Source organism: Mastigoproctus giganteus, chromosome 12 (genome assembly GCF_048544385.1).
Source record: "Mastigoproctus giganteus isolate SK-2022 chromosome 12, ASM4854438v1, whole genome shotgun sequence".
Taxonomy (NCBI): domain Eukaryota; kingdom Metazoa; phylum Arthropoda; class Arachnida; order Uropygi; family Thelyphonidae; genus Mastigoproctus; species Mastigoproctus giganteus.
The window spans coordinates 27,185,097-27,205,174 of record NC_143586.1 but is presented as its reverse complement, the minus strand read 5'-3'; the positions used below and the strand labels follow the sequence as shown (position 1 = coordinate 27,205,174).

The 20,078-nt window shown below is 38.2% G+C and overlaps 1 protein-coding gene across 1 annotated transcript in view; it reads right to left on the bottom strand.

Annotated features, from left to right (window-relative positions):
* Gs1l (pseudouridine 5'-phosphatase-like Gs1l) overlaps positions 1-17,412 on the bottom strand; it is a 71,980-nt gene extending 54,568 nt beyond the window's left edge. Inside the window, exon 1 of the mRNA XM_090385635.1 lies at positions 17,332-17,412. Coding sequence (XP_090241761.1) covers positions 17,332-17,389 — 58 coding nt within the window. The 5' untranslated portion in view covers positions 17,390-17,412. The remainder of the gene's footprint in view (positions 1-17,331) is intronic.
* Positions 17,413-20,078: the final 2,666 nt, after the last annotated feature.

Here is a 20,078-nt window from a genome sequence, read left to right as displayed (position 1 = left end):
TGGGGCATGCATTTGAAGGTCTTGTGGTAGTCAATGTAGGCTGGGTACAAGTTGTGGTGCTTCTTGTAGGCTTGCTTCACGTAGGCCTACCTTCACTCACCTCTTCTATCTCATACTGTAGCCTCCTTTACCAGGCTAGTGGTTTCCTGTCTTTGCATTTTGTTTTCTGTTGGTCTCTGGTTTCTCTTCCATTCATCCTGATGGTTGCTACAATAGCACAGTAAATGGCCACGTGGCTGTATCTAGTGTACTTCACCCGATTTGTGGTGTCTTTGTCCTTAGATTTCTTGAGTCAGGGACTCTGGGATCATGTCAGGGTGCCTTATCATCTGGGTGAACTGTTCTGCTGTGTGCCTGTATGTGCATCTGAACACACAGGCACATAAGAACACATAGCAGTGCCTGTGTATGTGCAGCTGAACTTCTTGTACCAGTAGCTGTGGATGTTATCTATTCCTGGGATAAACCAGTTATAGGATTTTCTGATCGACTGCAGTACTTCCTGAATCTTCCATCCTGTCATCTCTTATATGTTGCTGGTTTTCTTCCAGTCTAGGTCTATCCAGGGGGGGGGGGGGAAATGGCTGTTATGGCTGACTTTGCTGTTCCACAGGTAACTCCAGAACTCCTTGTGTGCCTTCTGGTTGGGGGGGTGCACTGCCCTCCTCCTCCTATTGCCCAATATTCTTGTAGAGGGCTCACTAGTTTTCTTCAAATATCTGGTTGGCTGATTTCCTCTGAGCATTCTCCCTATGTCGGCAAAATCTTTTACTAAGTGCAAGGAGGTTCTGCTTGATGGTATACGTGTATTCTTCGATTCTCTGATTATGGGTCTCGTGTTTGTTGTGGATGTTGTGTTTCTTGAGGATGGCCTTCACTTTTCTGATCATCTTCTTACTTCTGCTACCCTGTTGGTACTGAGTTAGTTGGCCTACCTTCACTCTTACCTCTTCTATCTTGTGCTGTAGCCTCCTTCACCAGGCTGGTGGTTTCTTGTCTTTGCAAATATCTTGGTTTTCTCTTGGCCTCTGGTTTCTCTTCCATTCATACTGATGGCTGGTACAATGGCACAGTAAATGGCTGTGTGGATGGTATCTAGTGTTACCATCCACCTTTTTCAGGGGCGTAATTCATGCAAAAGGTGGCTTCACCGTTGTTAAGGTAATTGAGTATTATTCTCCGATTGAGGTGGTCAATAACTTGCCACAGAATTCTAATGGATCTTTGTGGGGTCCATGCCCTCAAATTTTGCTATGGTCTTCTTCCACTCTTCTATTCTGGATATCATAACCTTGTCTGTTTTCACTTCAGCTGCTTTCCTGATTTCCATGAATTACGCCCCTTTTTCAGGGGCGTAATTCATGCAAAAGGTGGCTTCACCGTTGTTAAGGTAATTGAGTATTATTCTCCGATTGAGGTGGTCAATAACTTGCCACAGAATTCTAATGGATCTTTGTGGGGTCCATGCCCTCAAATTTTGCTATGGTCTTCTTCCACTCTTCTATTCTGGATATCATAACCTTGTCTGTTTTCACTTCAGCTGCTCCAGGTTGTAGTTCTCGTACTCTGTGTTCTTCCTCCAGTTCTGGCTTGGTTGTGCTCATATTCTTTATTCTTTGTAGTTGGTCACATCATGCTTGATTTTTTCCAAGATTGCAGGAGCTATCAGATTCTTTGTAACAATGTCTGTGTTATCTCTGGTCTGCTATCTGCTGTTCAGTGTCCTAAATAGTCAGAAACCATTACAACCACTTTGTGTGTGATCTCGTCCTGTGCATATCATTGTCATGTCGGCCTCTAGCTTCGTTACTTCGTAGTATGCTCGTATGATGAATGTATTCATTTTGATGCTCCATTTCATGCATTGGCTTTTTTTTCCTTCCTAGGTGGCCAGTGCAGTTGTGCAGGAAGTGCTTCCAGTTGGGTTGGGCTGGATAGTCTTGCTCTTCCCTTGTGGTAGCTATACAGGTGACAGCACCACTGCCTTCCTTGGAAGATTGCCTCCAACTTTCCAAACTGACCCCTCTGCCTAAGACCTGAATGTAAGTGACTTTATCCTGCCTCACATTTTATTATTATTATTATTATTAGCATATGGTGCAAGGAAGCCTGAGGCTCAATGCTGCACCAGCAAAAAAAAAAAAAAAAAAAAATTCTTAATTACCCTGAGAGAGAGAGAGAACAAGAAGTAGAAGGGAAACACCAAGAAAGAGAAGAATGATGACATCCAGCTCAGGACCCTGGGTGTGCCAAGCCCATACTCACCAAATGTGAGCACTTGATGGAGTATGTTCAATATTTCAACTTCTGATCTTCATCCAAGTGTGGGAGTGGATCTGTTTAGCTTTGGCTTTTGCATTCAGAGTAGGGGGATAGTTATTTGGACCAGCACCAGATGGCACCACTCTCTGCATTATCCATCACAATTTTTTATTTTTTTATTTTTCCCTAGCTTTTTTTTTTTTTGTGTGTGTGTCAGGATTCAGGTCAGGATTCAGACTCAGGTCAATGATATTGATGGACCAGCATCATAATCACTGGGCTAATCATGCTCCTTTTATTATTATTAGTAGTAGTAGTGATGGTAGCAGCAAATGATGCAAGGAAGCAAATTTATACAGCTTCGACCAAAAAAAAAAACTGCACCAATCTATCTGTCCATACCATCTAATAATATGTATAATTTTTCCTTAAATTTATTCAAACTATCCATTTCCACAACACCAAATGGTAGTTTGTTCCAGCAATCAATTAATCTCTGGCTGAAAGCAAATTTTTACACATTAATCCTGCAGCCATCCTTTTTCAATTTCAGTTTGTCTCCTTGTGTGAATTGTCTGAGAATTTAGAATACCATCATCATTAAATTTACTCAATCAATTTAAGGCCTTAAACACTTTGGTCAGGTCTGCATGCAAGTGGCCTAGGGTCCAAATGACTTGTTTTTACACATAAACAAAAATTCAATCTACTAGCAGACTAGCATCTCTCCTATAATCCATCCCCCCATACTGTTTATATCTATTCATGGCATTTCATGTTATTATTAATCATTACATGCTACAGGTTCAAGCCAATCCTCATTTTCATACTCTGATACAGCTCTAAGGTGGCCAGAGGAGTTTATACCTTCACTATAACTGTTTTTGACAGCCAAATTATTGTTTCCACAAAAAGTGCTCAACTTTTGGACTATTGCATATGGACTATTGCATTATAATGGGCTCAGACATTTTTTAAATACTTATCAGTGAGACCAAACGATGTTGCTCACAGATGTAAGCATAGAGGCTACTAAGATTTTTGTACCAACTAGGAGATATCATTCTAGGATTAGACCAAAATGGATATCAGATGAACTGAGTTTTAGTAGTAAAGAAGAAAAATTGATGATAATAATTGTTGGGGCCATACAGTAAGCAGAGAAACTAATCTGTAATTAAGTTCCCCAGCGGGATTAGGCATGTTGCTAAAGGCAGATTATGAGGAGTCTTTAGCTAAGTGTGCAAAGTAGCAAACAATTCTTTGCTCATGTTAGCACTTACAAGGAAAGGGATGAATCACATTGGTCCACTTGACATGAATGGCATAACTACTAATGATCCTGTAGAGGATGCTGACAAACTGAATATAAATAATAAATTTTCTGTTTATAATCTAGGACAAACATAATGTCAAAGGAATTCACAAGGTAGAAAGATACAAGAACATTAGAACAAGTGTATTTAGTAGTGCACAGTTTTAAATCATGGTCACTCAAAGCAAATGCACTTCAGTACTCTCGGATAAGACCACTTGCTACAATGGCCTTTATATATTCCAACTACATTCATACAAAATGCTTTTATAGATAGGGTCAGCAGATATCTATCTAATAATCAGTACACTCTTGATACACTCTTTTTAGAATGCTCAGTATCCTCTCTACATGATTTAGGCCAGGCAGCATGGCTTCAGTATATTACAATATTTCAGCCTTCTACCTTTGTGCCATCTCCTACTCTCACTGATGGGATTTACTCAGATGTGTTAGCCACCATCAAATTTACAAAAGATCATATAACATCAGCTACCAATGCAATGTCTCCAACAAAAAAGCAGGGAATGATACAGTGGCCCAATTTGTGGTCAGATGCAGTCCATATCTTATTGAATATCTACTTAGAATCTTTAATGACATTCTGACCCATGAATATTTTCCACCCCAGTGGAATATCTATCATCATGCCAATACCTAAAATTCAGAGACCAGGCCAACCTGCAGACTTCAGACCCACTGCCAAAGCATCCTGCCTACTAAAACTACTTGTGAGACTGTTGCTCCCAACTTTGTTCCTAGGGTCTATGCCAAATAACCTCCCTCAAATCCACTATCTGTCAGACACTTCCTCCAGGGTTCTCAACATTTTTGAAGAAATACAGATATGACAATTGTTTACTTATACCTGAAGTCAGCATTGATGGCCTCCTCTCTGCCACGAATACTACCACTTACTTGCCTTTCTCCGATCTCTACTCACCTCAAAAACATACTAACTAAAAATATTCTCACCACAGCTATTCATGCAGGCATTCCTCAAGGAGTGTTGTCTGGTCTCCTTTTTACTACTGTGTTCTACCCTATTATCACCTCTGTTCCTTACATTGTTTGCTATGCAGATGACATAAAGCACTTCACAGCTATTAAAGCTAGAGATAATCCACAAGCTTTAGCTCACTGCTTATGTGGATTTTCAAAACATTTGTCTTGTTTTGGTCTTAGCTTAAAACATAATAAATCAGCTGTGATGACCTTTTCTCTCAAGAAAAGCCCTACCTGCCTTCAACTAGCCATACTAGGAGCATGCATCCCACAGGCTATTTCTCATACTGACTTGGGGTCATCATCAATTCCAAATTGACTTTTCGTGATCATGTAACTCATCTACTTAAAAAGATGTCCACAGTGAGATGGTAAGCAAAACAGCAATTACTTCATCTCTCTCATCCTAAGATACCAATGTCAACAGAATTATCCACCCAGCAATACTGTATGCAGTGGAAATTTGAGCATCTGCTGTCCTCCTTCCCGCAACTACTAACAGAATGTTTGCAGATGAATACTGGTTGTTGAAGATTGTTTGTTTGTTTTGTTTTGTTTGGTTTTTAGGAGCATTAGCAACTAAGGCCATATTGCTCCGGGAAATGCAGTGGTCATTCCCTGACCTTTCCGCATCTTCCGTATTTGGTGGTGACGGGCTCGAACCCCGGTCTAATCAAGAAGCGTGTGCTACGCACTGCTGCTCCTTCCCACCTGGCTACGGAGGCGCCTAAGGTTGTTGAAGAGGACCACCTCCAAACATCATATCCTGCAAGGGTTCCTGCCTATCAGAAATTAAATATCATATTTTATAATGCACTGCTGATCACAACCATAAAAATGCTCACTGGTGATCTGAATCCGGTGGACACTTGGGATACCACTGAGAGGCAGATACCCCAACCAGTTCTTCAGGTAAAAACTGCCCTCTGAGCCAGTAATGCCGTCAGCTTTTCAGAATATTTCTCCCAACACAAATGCTACCTGCAGTCCAAGCTCTAGACTGAAACTTTTATAGATTTACTAGAGATAAAGTCTACAGGAGAGAGACACTCATAGCCCATAATAAACTGACTTAAAATGATCCATGCTACGGCCATACCTCTGTAAATCAGGCCTTGATCTACCTACATTAGGCCCAGTACATTAGCAAACCTATCTGCCATCTGGTGTATAATGCTAACTCCACCACTGTATTGCACCAAGGCCAGATATCTAGATGTAGGCCTTGGCTTTTAATTTTCCATATGGAAAATATGTATTTAATTCACTTTCTCATTTATTTCACTTTTAATTTTATTATTTCTTTTTATTTGTGTTATTACTCCAACAGTACACTCTGTAAAACCACTAACCTGTGGCTGCAATGGGTTATTACAATAAGGTTTTTGCAGTAAAGATCTTATATAACACTGATTTAGAGTTAAATGATTTTATAATTAAGTGGTTTTCAACTGGGGTGCCGCAACAACATTCTTGGGGTGCTGTGTAATTTGGGTTTAAGTTACTTAAATTTATTATTTATTTTTTTTTTAAAGTTGTATATTTAAATTGTACCATATCTTTTTAATTGGTGATCTATAATCGATCTTTATTTAGTACCTCTAAAGAATAAAATTATTATACAGACGTATAATAATTTTATTCTTTATATTATACAGATATATATTAAAACGTCAAAAACCACTGTGTTAGGTATTTCTTTTGGCATAGGGGTGTCATTAAAAAATTACTGGGACACTAAGGGTGCCGTGAACCGAAAGAGTTTGGGAACCTCGGTTATAACTGATAGGAAGTGGGAAGAAAAACTACTACAGCTAAAAGTGGAAAAAGCACTTGAGACTAATGGAATGTATCCAAATATATAAAAAGTAGCAGCAAACGAGGTAGTCAAACCTTTAGGCATTACAATGAGAGTATCCTTAGATTCGGGAGAAATTCCTATAGACTGAAGATGTGCAAATGTATCACCAATTCACAAAGGTGGTTCCAAAAGTAAAGTGAGCAGTACCTCAGAGGCTCACATCTGGTGAGTATGGGCTTGGCAAACCCAGAGTCCTGAGCTGGATATCATCATTCTTCACTTTCTTGCTTTCTTGGTGTTTCCCTTCTACTTCTGACTCTCTCCCTCTCTCTCTCTCTCTCTCAGGGTAATGCAGGAATTTTTTTTTGGCTGGTGCAGCATAAGCCTCAGGCTTCCTTGCACCATACGGCTAATAATAATAATGAGCTTACCCAGGTGGCAGAGCAGTGGTTTTCAACCGGGATAACGCTACAACATTCCAGGGGTGCCACGTAATTTGGATTTCAGTTACTTAAACTTATTTTTTTTTAAATTTATATATTTTTAAAAAGGTATATGGTATCTTTTTAATTTTGTGGTGATCTATAATTGATGTTTATTTAATTCCTCTATATAAAGAATAAAATTATTATATATATATAATTTGTATTATGAATTGTAATTTTGTTTATAGTTATATTATTGTAATAACTATCATATAACATATTTTTTTAATATTAGACACACACACAATCGGATCTAACAGGTAGAAAATTGAGTAAGGGTGCCAAAAAATAAAATAAATTACTTAGGGATGCCATTATTAAAAAAGGGTTGAAAACTGCCACAGCAATCACCAAGTACCAACAGCAAATTTGTCACTGTAAATAGTCAAGACATGATAAATAATTCAGATGTTAGCCAAAACTGTTAGAAGCCACCAAAGCCAAACCTTGCCAAGCCAAACCTGAAAGTGAATAACCACAGACCTGCAAGTTTGATCTCTATGCCAGGGAAAATAATGGAGTCAATAGTTAAATAAGTAACACAAGATGATCTTGATGGGGTGAAGCTATAAGGCATTCGCTGCATGCATTTGTTAAAGGGAAGTCACATCTTACTAGACTGATTAACTACCAAGAGGTCTTTACAAATGACAAAATTATTCTTTAGAGACGTAAAGAATAATTTTGTCATTTGTGAAAAAAAAAAATCAAAGTATATGACAAAATTATTCTTTACGTCTGTAAAGAATAATTTTATCATTTTAGTAAAGCTTCTGATACTATATCACCTAAATGTCTTGTGTAAAATGAAGTTTTTTTTTTTTTTTTTTTGGTAGTTGTTGGCGCATCGGCTTCTGTGGCCATAGTGCACCTCCCAAGGTTTTTGCAGTACTTTGATCCAAGTCCGAGGCGGGATTCGAACCCACGACCTTTGGGTTGCCAGGCAGGCACCTTACCCACCTGGCTAGCCCGGTCAGCGTAAAATGAAGTAATGTGGTACTAGGGGGAAGTTACTACTATGGATAAAGTAATGATTAAGTGTTAGGAGACAGAGGTTATAAACAGCCAGTGCTCTTCTGATATGTTGAGCTAATGTGTTGAATGGAGTATCACAAGTTTTAGGTGCATAAGTGACTTAGACCATATTGAGCTGCTGCTGCTGCTGCTGATGATGATGATACAAATGTCAAGGAGCTGGTATTCATGATATATTCTTACTACTGAATACATTATGAATAGTCAAACTAATAGAACAAACATCTGCGAAAAGATCTAAACCTCCAAGACTCTTCCTTGTTCATTTCACAAATATATGTGGTCTCAATTCCAATCTCAATGATGCCCATTACCATTTACAGTTTGCCACACCCCATTTACGTTTTCTAACAGAAATCCAATTATTAATTGAGTCAACCACTGCTCAATCTCAGTTGTCCTAATTTTTTGCAGCATGATTCTTTTCATTTCAAAGGTGGCCCTACTGCACATGTCCACTCTGATATTCCCTGTCAGAGACTTGGTAATCTGGAATCTCCTCTTTTTTATCTTCTCTGGCTTAAAATCTCTCTACCCCATTCTATCAAATTCATCTGTTGACGCTATCATTCTCCCAACTCAACTAATCATTTGGAACTCTTTGACTTCCTCTCTTTGAAACATCACTTTCTCCAGACCAACTCTCCCAACGATGAGGTAATTTCCTTTGGTAATTTCGTCCCTACAAGAATCATTTCAGTGAAATTATTCTTGTAGGGACAAAATTCTTTATTCCATGCTCCACCAAAATTTCATACTCAATCTAAACTTGGGTTTTCAAATAAATGTACCAGGGCTTTTCAAGAATGTTGCATATCGCAATTGGCTTGCATCCAAATCTCCAGGTTCATTTTCTGCCAACGCCAAAGCTTGCAACAGTTGTAAAGCATTTATTAATCAGGCCAAACTAAATTTTGAATAGGCTAAAAGTAGAAAACTTTCCTCTTGTCATTTTGGTCTCTTGTCAAAGTTATTGGCAGCAACTTTTACCGATCTCTACTCCTATCTCTGTTAAAACCTGATGTTTCTATTGCCATCTCAGCTAAAGATAAAGCCAGCAGATAGCATCCTACTTTTCTAAATTTTTCTACCTCTTGTATCGGTGATATCGAAAAACCATCTCCCAACATTCTCAGTATACTCCACTGCATGCCTCCTTCCATCAAAAGGATGTCAGATAAATTTTGAATGAATTTTGAACACCAAGTAGGATCAATGCATTTAGTGGCATATCTAGTTTGCTCAATATCACACACAAACTAAAGTTAAATCCTACCTATACAATAAAGCTTTTTATTTTTATTTTTCAGAAATGGAAAAGGATGCCATTCGGTGCTGGTTTTAGTAACAACAAATCAAGAACTAGAAGCCATCTGTCCAGGAACGAAAAGTTCTTTGATTAAAAAAGGGGGAAACAATTATGATGCCTTATAGCTAAATGAACAGAAGCTGATAACACAAAATAGATAAAAAAAATAATAATAATATGATTAAAAATATCTCTACACATCCAACAAGATGGATAAAAAGTAATACGGTGTACTAGTTGGGAAATTATAGAGCGAGAGAAAGATAGGTTTGTATATGTACAAAAATCGTATACAGGTGTGAGTGAGATGCATCTGAGTATAAGATATCAATCATAAAGAAATCCAGGAATGCAAACAAGGATTTTTATATTTAAGTAAATACAAAAAGGAAAGAGTAAATCAAACAGGACATTTGCAGTACACAAAAAGTACATTCTGTTTAGAGAGCCTAACAGAAAAGATGTTGAGCTTGAAGCGGTGGGGAGATAAACTCCAGATATGAGAGTAGCATTTAATCAAACTGAAGGTAGTTGTGAAAAAGAGCACTAAACCATTAAGGTTAATCATGTGATCACATTGGACTCAAGGTAATAATAATATTCCCTTTAATTGGTGAGGTACCAAACTGATCAATTTGACTGTGGGAGCAGGCAAGATCATGGAGTCTACAGTCAAGTGTGCATTACTAAGTTATCTTGTAATTCACACTTGACCATAAACTCCTAAATGGAAAGCACAGCCTTGTAAAAGGAACATCCTACTTGACCAAACCGTTGTGATGTGGCCACACAGAAATGATGTTAAAAACAATTCTGATGATAAACTTCAGACAGACATTATGTGGAAATCACTACTAAATAGGTTTAACAGAGATGCTTTAATTAGTTTATTGGAATGAAAAGACAATTATTATAATAGGCTCAAAAAGTCTCAACAACCCAATTTATTGGGTTGTTGGGCCTGTTTGAGCCTTTTTGGATTTCTGTAGGCTGAAATCCATCTTTGAGCCTGAATTTTTGGTCTTGTAATATACAGAGATCCAAAGGTACAAATTTTTAGAGTTGAACCTCCATGGTAGAGTTATAAACTTATCCTAATAAGCACAAATATTTATTTGATTTATAATTAGTTCAGTAGCATTTTTGTCATCACATTAGTATCCAAAATAACATAGATTTACCTTCATTATTTAGTATATATTCATTTAAGAAGTGCTTTAAAAAATTAATTAATGTTTTAAGAAATTAATATTAATTTAGAATAAAATTTAATTTTGATTTAAAACTTGATCCAACCAAACAAATCATATTAGATTCACATTTCAAAAAGCTACATTAACCTTTCTTTGTTAGTTAGTATTAACTTTGTATCTCTTTGTAAAAAAATTCTAAAAATTTGTATCTTTGCATCACTTTGTATAATGTTAACTTCTCTTTGCATGTATTGAGTTCTCGTGACTGTTTGGGTCTATTGTAATAACTTTCCTCTCGTTCTAATAAACTAATTAAATACTTTGTGTAGTAAAGTGCCTTTATTAAACCTCCTTAATTCTGACATCATATACTTAGAATTCAGCAAAGCATTTGACAGTCCAATATGGAAGACTGCTGTACAAGATTAAAGATCCAGAGGTGGTCTGAAGGATAGCTGCAAGTCAAGAAGGCAGATGGTTATATTAAAGGGCCACTTCTCAGAGTGGGCAAAGTCATAAATAGATCCTTCAGGATTCAGTAATGGGGCCACTCTTGTTATAACTTGTTCCCATTCCATTATAGGGAACAGAGGGCATGATTTTTTTTTTTTTTTTTCTTGTTAGTTGTTGGAGCATCAGCTTCTGTGGCCATAATGCACCTCCCAAAGTTTTTTTTGCATTTCACTGTGATCCAAGCCCAAGGCGGGAATCGAACCCGCGACCTTTGGGTTGCCAGGCATGCACTTTACCTACCTGGCTGGCCCGGTCGGCAGAGGGCATAATGAAATGAAGTTTGGAAGGGTGGTCAATGGTAGAAATCAGGCTGAGAATTTTCAGAATGATTTAAACAGGCTTCATGTGTGGTCAAAAAATGGAAGTTATGTTTTAAAGGTGTCAATATGTTTAAAGGTGTTCCACATTTTGGAAAATAACCTGTAAACTTGTAAAACTTGTCGAAGGGTGTAAATGAGAAGAGAGATTTGATCGTTATGGTATAACCACACATGAAAATCAATGTGTAAGCAGGTGATCAGGAAGAAGCATGATGTCTTATCAATGCTCTTAGCAGTATAGCAGTTTCACTGGTAAAGTGCTTGTTCAACGTAGAAATGTTGTGTTTACTTTTCTGTTTAACTGTACTTTGTGTTACTTTTAATTGATTTATTTTTTATCATATGGAGATGTGCAAATGTGACCCCAATTCATAAAGGAGGATCAAAGGGCGACACAAGTAATTATAGACCTGTTAGTTTAACTTCTGTTCCTGGAAAATTAATGGAGGCACTGGTTAAAGAAGCACTGCAGGATCATCTAGACAAGACTTCAGTTATAGCTCAGCACAGCATGGTTTTGTTAAGGGGAAGTCTTGCCTGACCAATTTGATTGGATACTATGATGCAGTCACAAAAGAACTGGATGCAGGGAATAACTTTGATATTATATACTTGGATCTTAGAAAGGCTTTTGATACTGTTGCACATGGAAGACTGCTGCACAAATTGGAGCAGTGTGACATTGGAGGCAAATTGCTGCTATGGATAAAGGGGTGGTTGAGGGGGAGAAGACCGAGAGTGGTAATCAATGGACACTGCTCATCGTGGACTAATATTATTAGTGGAGTCCCTCAGGGTTCAGTATTGGGCCCATTGTTGTTTTCTGTATTTATAAATGATATTGTTGATGGTATATCAAGCTTAATGTCCAAGTTTGCAGACGATACAAAGGTTGGCAAGGTTGTCAAGGACACTACTGACACTATGCTACTGCAACAGGATCTCGAAAGGTTGAGCACATGGGCTGAGAGGTGGCAAATGAAGTTTAACATTGACAAATGTAAAGTATTACATATGGGAAACAGCAACCCCAGAGCAACGTATCAACTCTGTGGTACTACACAGACAGTAGTAGAGAATGAAAGGAACCTGGGGGTAGTTGTGCAGGCAGATATGAAGTTTTCTGAGCAGTGCAGACGGGCTGCAAGAGTAGCTAATGGTGTATTGTCGATGATATATAGGAATTTTTCTAGCAGGGATAAGGAGGTGATTATTCCCTTGTATAAGGCAATGGTCAGACCGCACCTAGAGTACTGTATACAGGTCTGGAGGCCTCATTTCAAGAAGGATGTAGAGATGCTGGAACGAGTACAGAGAAGAGCAACAAGATTAGTGAATGGAACAAAGGGGTGCTCTTACGAAGAAAGGCTTAAGTTTTGCAAATTACAGTGTCTGGGGACTAGGAACCAGCGAGGTGATCTGATAGAGGTGTATAAAGCCTTGAATGGTTTGAGCATGCTCAATGCTGATGGGATTCTTCCTCTTGCTCAGAATAATCACCTGAGAGGCATAAATTCAAATTGAGGAAAGACAGATGTAGGATAGACGTGAGGAAATTTGCCTTTAGGCAGTGGGTGGTTGGTTGCTGGAATAAACTTCCATCCCTTGTCATGGAAGTTGATAGCCTAAATAAGTTTAAGGCTCAGCTGGACAGGTATTCCGAACGAACAGAGGGGTGAAGTGGAAGTGGTTATTTTTTATTTATTTATTTATTTTATGTATTTTTTTTTTTTTTTTTTGGCTGATGCTGCATAAGCTTGCATTCTTGCATCAAATGCCTCTACTAATGCTAATAAAATGTTTACTCTTTGTTTACAGCTTTCATTGCTATTCTGTAATAAATAGAACAAAAGTGTCAATTAGAAACAATTTTTTACAAAAAATTCTGACATCCTATTTACTTTTTTTTTTCTTTTACTGATAATTTAATTTTGAGATAAAATTTGAGAATTATGTATGGTAATGAAAGGACACATACACAAAAACACATTTTAAAATAAATATTTTATACTGTTAGTTGGTGTTATAATTGAACCCTATAATCAGCTACACACAAATTGTGATATGTGGGGAATTTGCTATGAGATGGACTTTCTACTTATTATACAAATGATTTAACATAACAAAAATGATACAAGCTCACCCAGAACACTAATTCTAAGAGGCAAGTTTTAAAGAGAGTATTACCTCCCCTCCTTGGAAGCCAATTAATTTTAATTTATTTTTTAAATCTGCATACTTTGAAACATAGAAGAGCAAATGTTTTTTTTTTTTTATTTTCACTTGTCATTCATAATGTTTTCATTACTGAGAACAATGCAATACAAGCAAGGAATTAAGAAGGGCCAGTGGCCAAAAATATTTGCATGACACTTTCCTAGATATTGGTGTTACAGGATAGTAAAAGCTACAATAAAATTACGTACTTTGAAATCAATTTAGGGAAGTCTTTTTTATTATTGTATGCATGAATTTTTGATTAAATATAAACTTCTGGTACACTGAGGAATTCCCTCTAGAAAAGATGGGGGGGATGGGTCCCACCAGGGAAAAATATTTAGAAAATCATGGTGCTAAATGAGCCAAATTTTCAAATTTGGATTTTTTTGGGTTTTTTTTTTTTTTTTTTTTACTTTGAATATATATTCTTTTGCTTCTGAGATCTCAAGAAAAAAATTATTTTATCATTTTGGCTACTTGTTACTTTTGCTGCTTGCCCTGTTACTTCTTTGAATGATTTTATCAGAGGTGGGCCAGAGGCTGATGTGATTTTCAATATTACACTCTCCAATACATTCTATTTGTTGGCTAATACATCAAAACTAAATGCAAAAAAATCATAAGAAAAATATGGATCTTTCTTATCCACAGTAATATATGAGTCAAGTCATTTGGAAATGTTTTGTTTGCCTGTACAGTAGTCGCATCAACACTGTTAGAGTTTAATGAAAGCAGCACCACCGAGTTCCTGTTGCGGCTAGCAGCTATACATACAAATTCATACAAGGTAGTTATTTGTTATTTGGTTTTTTTTAGGAGCATTAGCAACTAAGGCCATATTGCTCCGGGATATGCGGTGGTCATTCCCTGACCTTTCCGCGTTCTCCGTATTTGGTGGTGACGGGCTCGAACCCCGGTCTAATCAAGAAGCGTGTGCTATGCACGGCTGCTCCTTCCCACCTGGCTACGGAGGCGCCGCTACAAGGTAGTGTGACTGTGGCTAAGACAAGTGAAACTCCTTGGTAGTATGTGGGAGAGGCGGTTGTATAGGTTTTATGGACACCACTGTATTGTGGATCTAAGATCTACAGGGTGTCTCAAAAATATTGGTACAAACGTTTAGGAAAGGTAGGTAACAGCTAAAGGAATTTGAATCGCATATGAATCCATAACCGGAAACGTCACCGTAAGTCGGTACACGGCGCTGTTCATCAGTTAGCGAGAGGAAAAATTTCTGGTTTACTCATTCAAGCAGTAGTCACCGCACGAAGAGCATGCATCGATATGTGAACTGTGAGCTGGCAGACATGCACCTAGTGTATGGATTAGCAGAGGGCAATGGACGAGCTACTCAACGAATTTATGGAGAATGCTTCCCAGACAGATATGTACCGGACCACCGTTTGTTTGCGCATGTGCATCAAAATTTGTGCGATTATGGGTCATTTAGAGGTAACAGCAGTGGTGCAGGCGGACAACGTTCGACGCGAACTCCGTCCATGAAAGAAAGTGTGTTGAATGCCGTCCAGAATAATCCAACTACCAGCACACGTGCTGCTGCCTCTGCCTTAGGAGTGTCTCGTTGCAGTGTACAGCGTGTCTGGCATGACGATTCCTTACATCCTTTCATCTCCAAAGGGTTCAGTTACTGCTCCCCCAAGATCATCCTGCACGTTTGGCTTTTGCGCAGTGGTTTCTACAAGAAAGTGTTCAAGACTTGAATTTTCCAGCCAATGTTTTGTTCACGGATGAGGCTTATTTCATTCGGGAAGGCTTATTCAATCAGCACAATGCTCATGTGTGGGCTCACGACAACCCACACAGTGTGTGCCCCCATGCAGCACAACATCGCTTCGCAATAAATGTGTGGGCAGGTATCGTCAGTGACTGTTTGGTCAGCCCATACCCGTTACCATCCCGCATGAACTCCGCTAAATATCGGATCTTTCTTGAACAAGTTCTACCAGGGTTACTTGACGATGTTCCAGCAAATGTGAGACGCAACATTTGGTTTCAACATGACGGGGCACCTGCCCATTATGGAAGGTGTGTTCGTGACCATTTTAACAGGCGTTTTGGGCGTCGATGGACCCGTTGCCTGGCCCCCACACTCACCTGATTTATCGAGCCTTGATTTCTTTCTGTGGGTGGCCCTCAAATCTATCGTGTATGAATTGCCTGTGGAGACAGAAATGGATCTCGGGGCGAAACTCGTCTGCGCTGCTGCTACTGTCAAAGAAACTCCAGGTGTGTTCGACCGTGTCACGCATGCATTGCGTCTCATGGTGGAACCTTCGAGCATCTGTTGTAACATCATTAAATGCACCCATCTCGTACTCCATTGTTAATATTATGTGAAATAAATGTTTGCCACTAATTACTGTCTTGTGTCATTTCTGCTTCTTGTGCCTCTGCTACTACTTTCCCGTGACGTTTCCGGTTATGGGTTCCTATGCAATTCACATTCCTTTAGATGTTACCTACCTCCCCTAAACGTTTGTACCAATATTTTTGAGACATCCTGTATATAAGCTTAGACCCGAATTTTTTGTTTAAGCATTGTTGAATAAATGAAAAAATATTTTGTTTTTGTATAAAATAATTGTTGATTTATATTTAAAATTCATTAAAAAATTAATGATCACTAGCTATTTGTAATTCCAACCCCCCCCCCTCAAACACACACATTTCCTCACAATAGGGTGCAAAAAACACTAGTAAAAATTTTTGACCCAGTTCACCTATGGATTTTATTAAGCATTTTAATTATTAATTAAACATTGTGATTGGCAAACACTCAATTGGCATTAGCAATAATAAATATATTTAAGTTTCAATATAAACTTTTTTTGTTTTAAATATGATTTTTTTTATTTATTTTTAACTTCTGTAAAAAAAAAAAAGCCCTGATTATTTGTAAGTAGTTTACATTTAATTTTTACTTATTCCAGAAGGGAGGAACTTTTTACTGAGCTGTTAAATTTGTCCGAAAACTAAGAATGGCCAATTTCTTTCGAGCGACCAATCGCCATCGATGACGACGAGTGCGTAACCGTTGATCCCGCCCCATTGACGACACCGAGCGAATCGTGACGAATGCGGCAACTTCACCTTTACCTTGAAATTAGTGCAATGTTGCCGCATAAATATGGGTAAGAGATATACTCTCTACCAATGGAGTAACCAATCATGAAATGAGTACACCAAGTCAGCAGGGAAGTGAGGTGATCGATACTCGAAGTCCATCACCAGTTTCCATGCATTCCTTTCAAGAAATAAAACATTTTTCCCTAAAAGGAACACTGCGAAGCTCCATCCACACCCTGTCCATCCGAGGTAACGTAAGTGTTCCTTGGTTCGAGCCCCGTACATTGGTAAAAAAAAAAAAAAAAAAACCCACTGGTATCCAGGCGCTAATAAACATGCTAAAAAAAAAAGCAAACAAGGTGCTAGAGGGGTCTACTGAAGATATAAAGCCCTCTAGCACAGAATCAGATTATAAAAAAGTTTTTAATGTACATATGGCCCGTTTTGAAATTTATTAAGCTTCTTCGATGTCTGCTTTAGGAATCACTGAACATTTTTGCATTTATTGCAGTTTATTATTATATATGTATATAATCGTCCATTCAAATAATCTCGTTATCAGTAGAACCAATGTATTATCACTCGTATGCGCTTCACGCTACCCACGAGAATAAAATACACAGAATTCGTTGTAGAGATAAATAGCGAGAGACACGCACCGGTACATGTATACACCTTTAACATTTTTACTGATCACTTTTCCCTCTAAAGCTTTCCGTAAGTGTATAAACACGAAACCACCATTTCAAAAACATCTTAAATATCTATTATTTAAGATTTACTTACTTAATAATAACCCATCCATATCAAATATCACATGGGATACCGGTTTGTAAGTCGCCATTCCAAAACTTTCAGTGACCTCTAGTGACGTGAAACCTATACTAAATCAGAGTATGTACATGTTCTGCATAATCGATATGTTAAAAATAGTAAAATTGATTTGTCGAAAAAAACTCTATTTTTCATATCTGTCCAGTTTTCTTAATTTCGACAGAAACGCATATGGTGCTGATAGAGTTATTTACTTAATCCTTACATTATTTGGTTTAAGATAGCATCAGTTCGTTCACTTGAATAAACTGACTGTCTTTTAATAAAATCTTCCAATATAGCACTGATTATAGTGGTATTTAATCTATTTAATCCACAGCACGTTCTTCATCCTGGACTAACGCAACAATTTCTTCTTCAGTTAAAATATGATAAGCAGGATCCTCAGCATCTTTGTTTAACTGTGCCCCTGCATCAACTTGCCCACACTCGGAAAACCCGGGAATCCCTTGAAATAAAGATACAATCTCTGACCTACGTCTTCATTCAAATCTTGCACATATCTGACCGTCTCTTTGGCAGCACCCCAAAGTTTATGCCATGCCTTTCTCAGATTTCTCTCCGACATGTTCCAGACATCTGGTAACATGTAGCAACAAACCTTAATGTTGAGCTTCATTGAAAACTCAATCACGCTCTCTTCGTCTCCCTCTTGAAGCAGCCAGCGATGCAAGACTTAAGTTGGAATTCAAGCATTTTTCTGTTCTTTATATCATACTGGTAAACCTTTAAAAAATCATGGATTCTTGGATTTCCCAATCACCAATAATCATAAAACATGCTTTCCACTTGCATTTTCACACACCATAATTGTAACACGCTGTTTGATAGCTTTGAAACGAGGAGCAGCTATTTTGCGTCGTGATGCAAGTAATTTACAAGAGAGTGACTTCCAATTAAGACCAGATGAAAGTGGTCTTAACTGGAAATGCATCTGGTCTTCCAATTAAGACCAGATGAATTGTAAACGTCATCCTTGGAAAACCTTCTTCCTCCACCATTTTCAGAAAAGACTCTTTAGACGCTTCTGCTTTTCTGCTTCCGGGAAATCACCAAATAAAACTTCTCCTTGAATTTCAAGCTCCCTTATTGAAACCCTTATCAAGCTCCCGAACTGAAGGTACAGCTGTCCTGTTAGTCTGTTTGGAAGAAAGTGTGGTCCAATTAGAGTCCAGTCTCCTGTCTGGGTAGTCCTGCCTAGACATTCAACGAGAAATGTTGCTGATGTCGTGACTCGTGAATTGCATTAGGATTTTCGTCGGACCAAACATGACAGTTATGAAAATTACAAATACCATCAAGAATAAACCCAGTTTCGTCAGTGAACAAAATGTTGTTTAAAAATTGGGGTTTAGTACACACTGTTGTTACATCCACTGGCAGAAGTTCACTCTGGGAGCGGAAGTTCACTCAGGGAGCAGAAGTTCACTCTGGGTTCAGGACACACTGTTGTTGCATCCACTGGCAGAGGTTCACTCTGGGAGCGAAGTCTGTATTGCTGAGACCTTGTACACGCTGGTACGTATGGTAGGGGTACAGTAATTAGCGACGTAAAATTCGCCACACACTGTTATGACTCAGTACACGCTCTTGCAGAGCAACCCTCTTTGTCGAAATTCCTGGATTTTGTTCTATTCTTTCTAACACCCTTTCCTCAACGTCAGGTGTTATGCTTCTGGGCCTACCTGCTCGTACTCCATGTGCGAAGCGCCCATGTTCTCTAAGCCGTTGATGTACCCTGATAAATGTGCGCCTGTTGAGCTACCTTCGGCAGGGAAATGCTTCTTGATACACACGTGCAGCCTCGAGTCCATTGCCGTTGCCGTGGTGGATCCCAACTAGAAATGTGCAATATCTCGAAAACGATTCACTTAAAATTACCCATGTTTACTAAGCTGTTTTTTGCATATTGTAGTCTGTACAGTTCACCTTTAAATTATTGACCATCACTTTTGAAACACCCTGTATATCTTTCCTTCTTGTGTGCGAATCGGTTCGAAAGCCGTATGATGGTGCTATTTTTCTAACTATAATTGCTCTTTTAGCCTTACACAAAGTTCAGCGTCTGTATTACGCTTCCTTGCCAGTTAATTTTTGTACACTATCCTGGGAGGAGGCATACTACATTCGTTTAATTTTCGTTCTCACCCAGTCATACTTCTACTTATTCATTCTTCATTCTATCGCATTAGGTCGCTTCTGCTCAAGGTAAACGCTTTCTTTTCTCTTAACCCACGCGGCCTGTTGGCATATGCCACGTGGTCTACATCCCAGCTTCGGCATGACACGTTAGTAACTACCATTATGGCCCACTGACTTATGCTATTTTATTTTATTTCATTCTATCTTCGAAATTTTATTTACTTAGGTATTTTTCCTATACTTTTAGATATAAATTTTACTTTTTATATCTGCCTCTGTAGGGTCGGCCGCGAGATATACATCAGCACTTATATACTCTTTCTTTTCTTTATTTAAATCTGTAATTACCGTGTACTCGTGTTCGAAACAGAGGCTCCTACTTTTTGCTGCATTCTGGTTTTGGTGGTTGCTCCTGAAGAAAACGTCGAAATCATCGTGATTGGATCGAATACAATTTGAGGTATAAAATTTAGGGTTAGCAAGCATAAAGCAAAGAAAAAGCATATATATATATATATATATATAAAAGAAAGAAAATTAAACATATATATATGAGT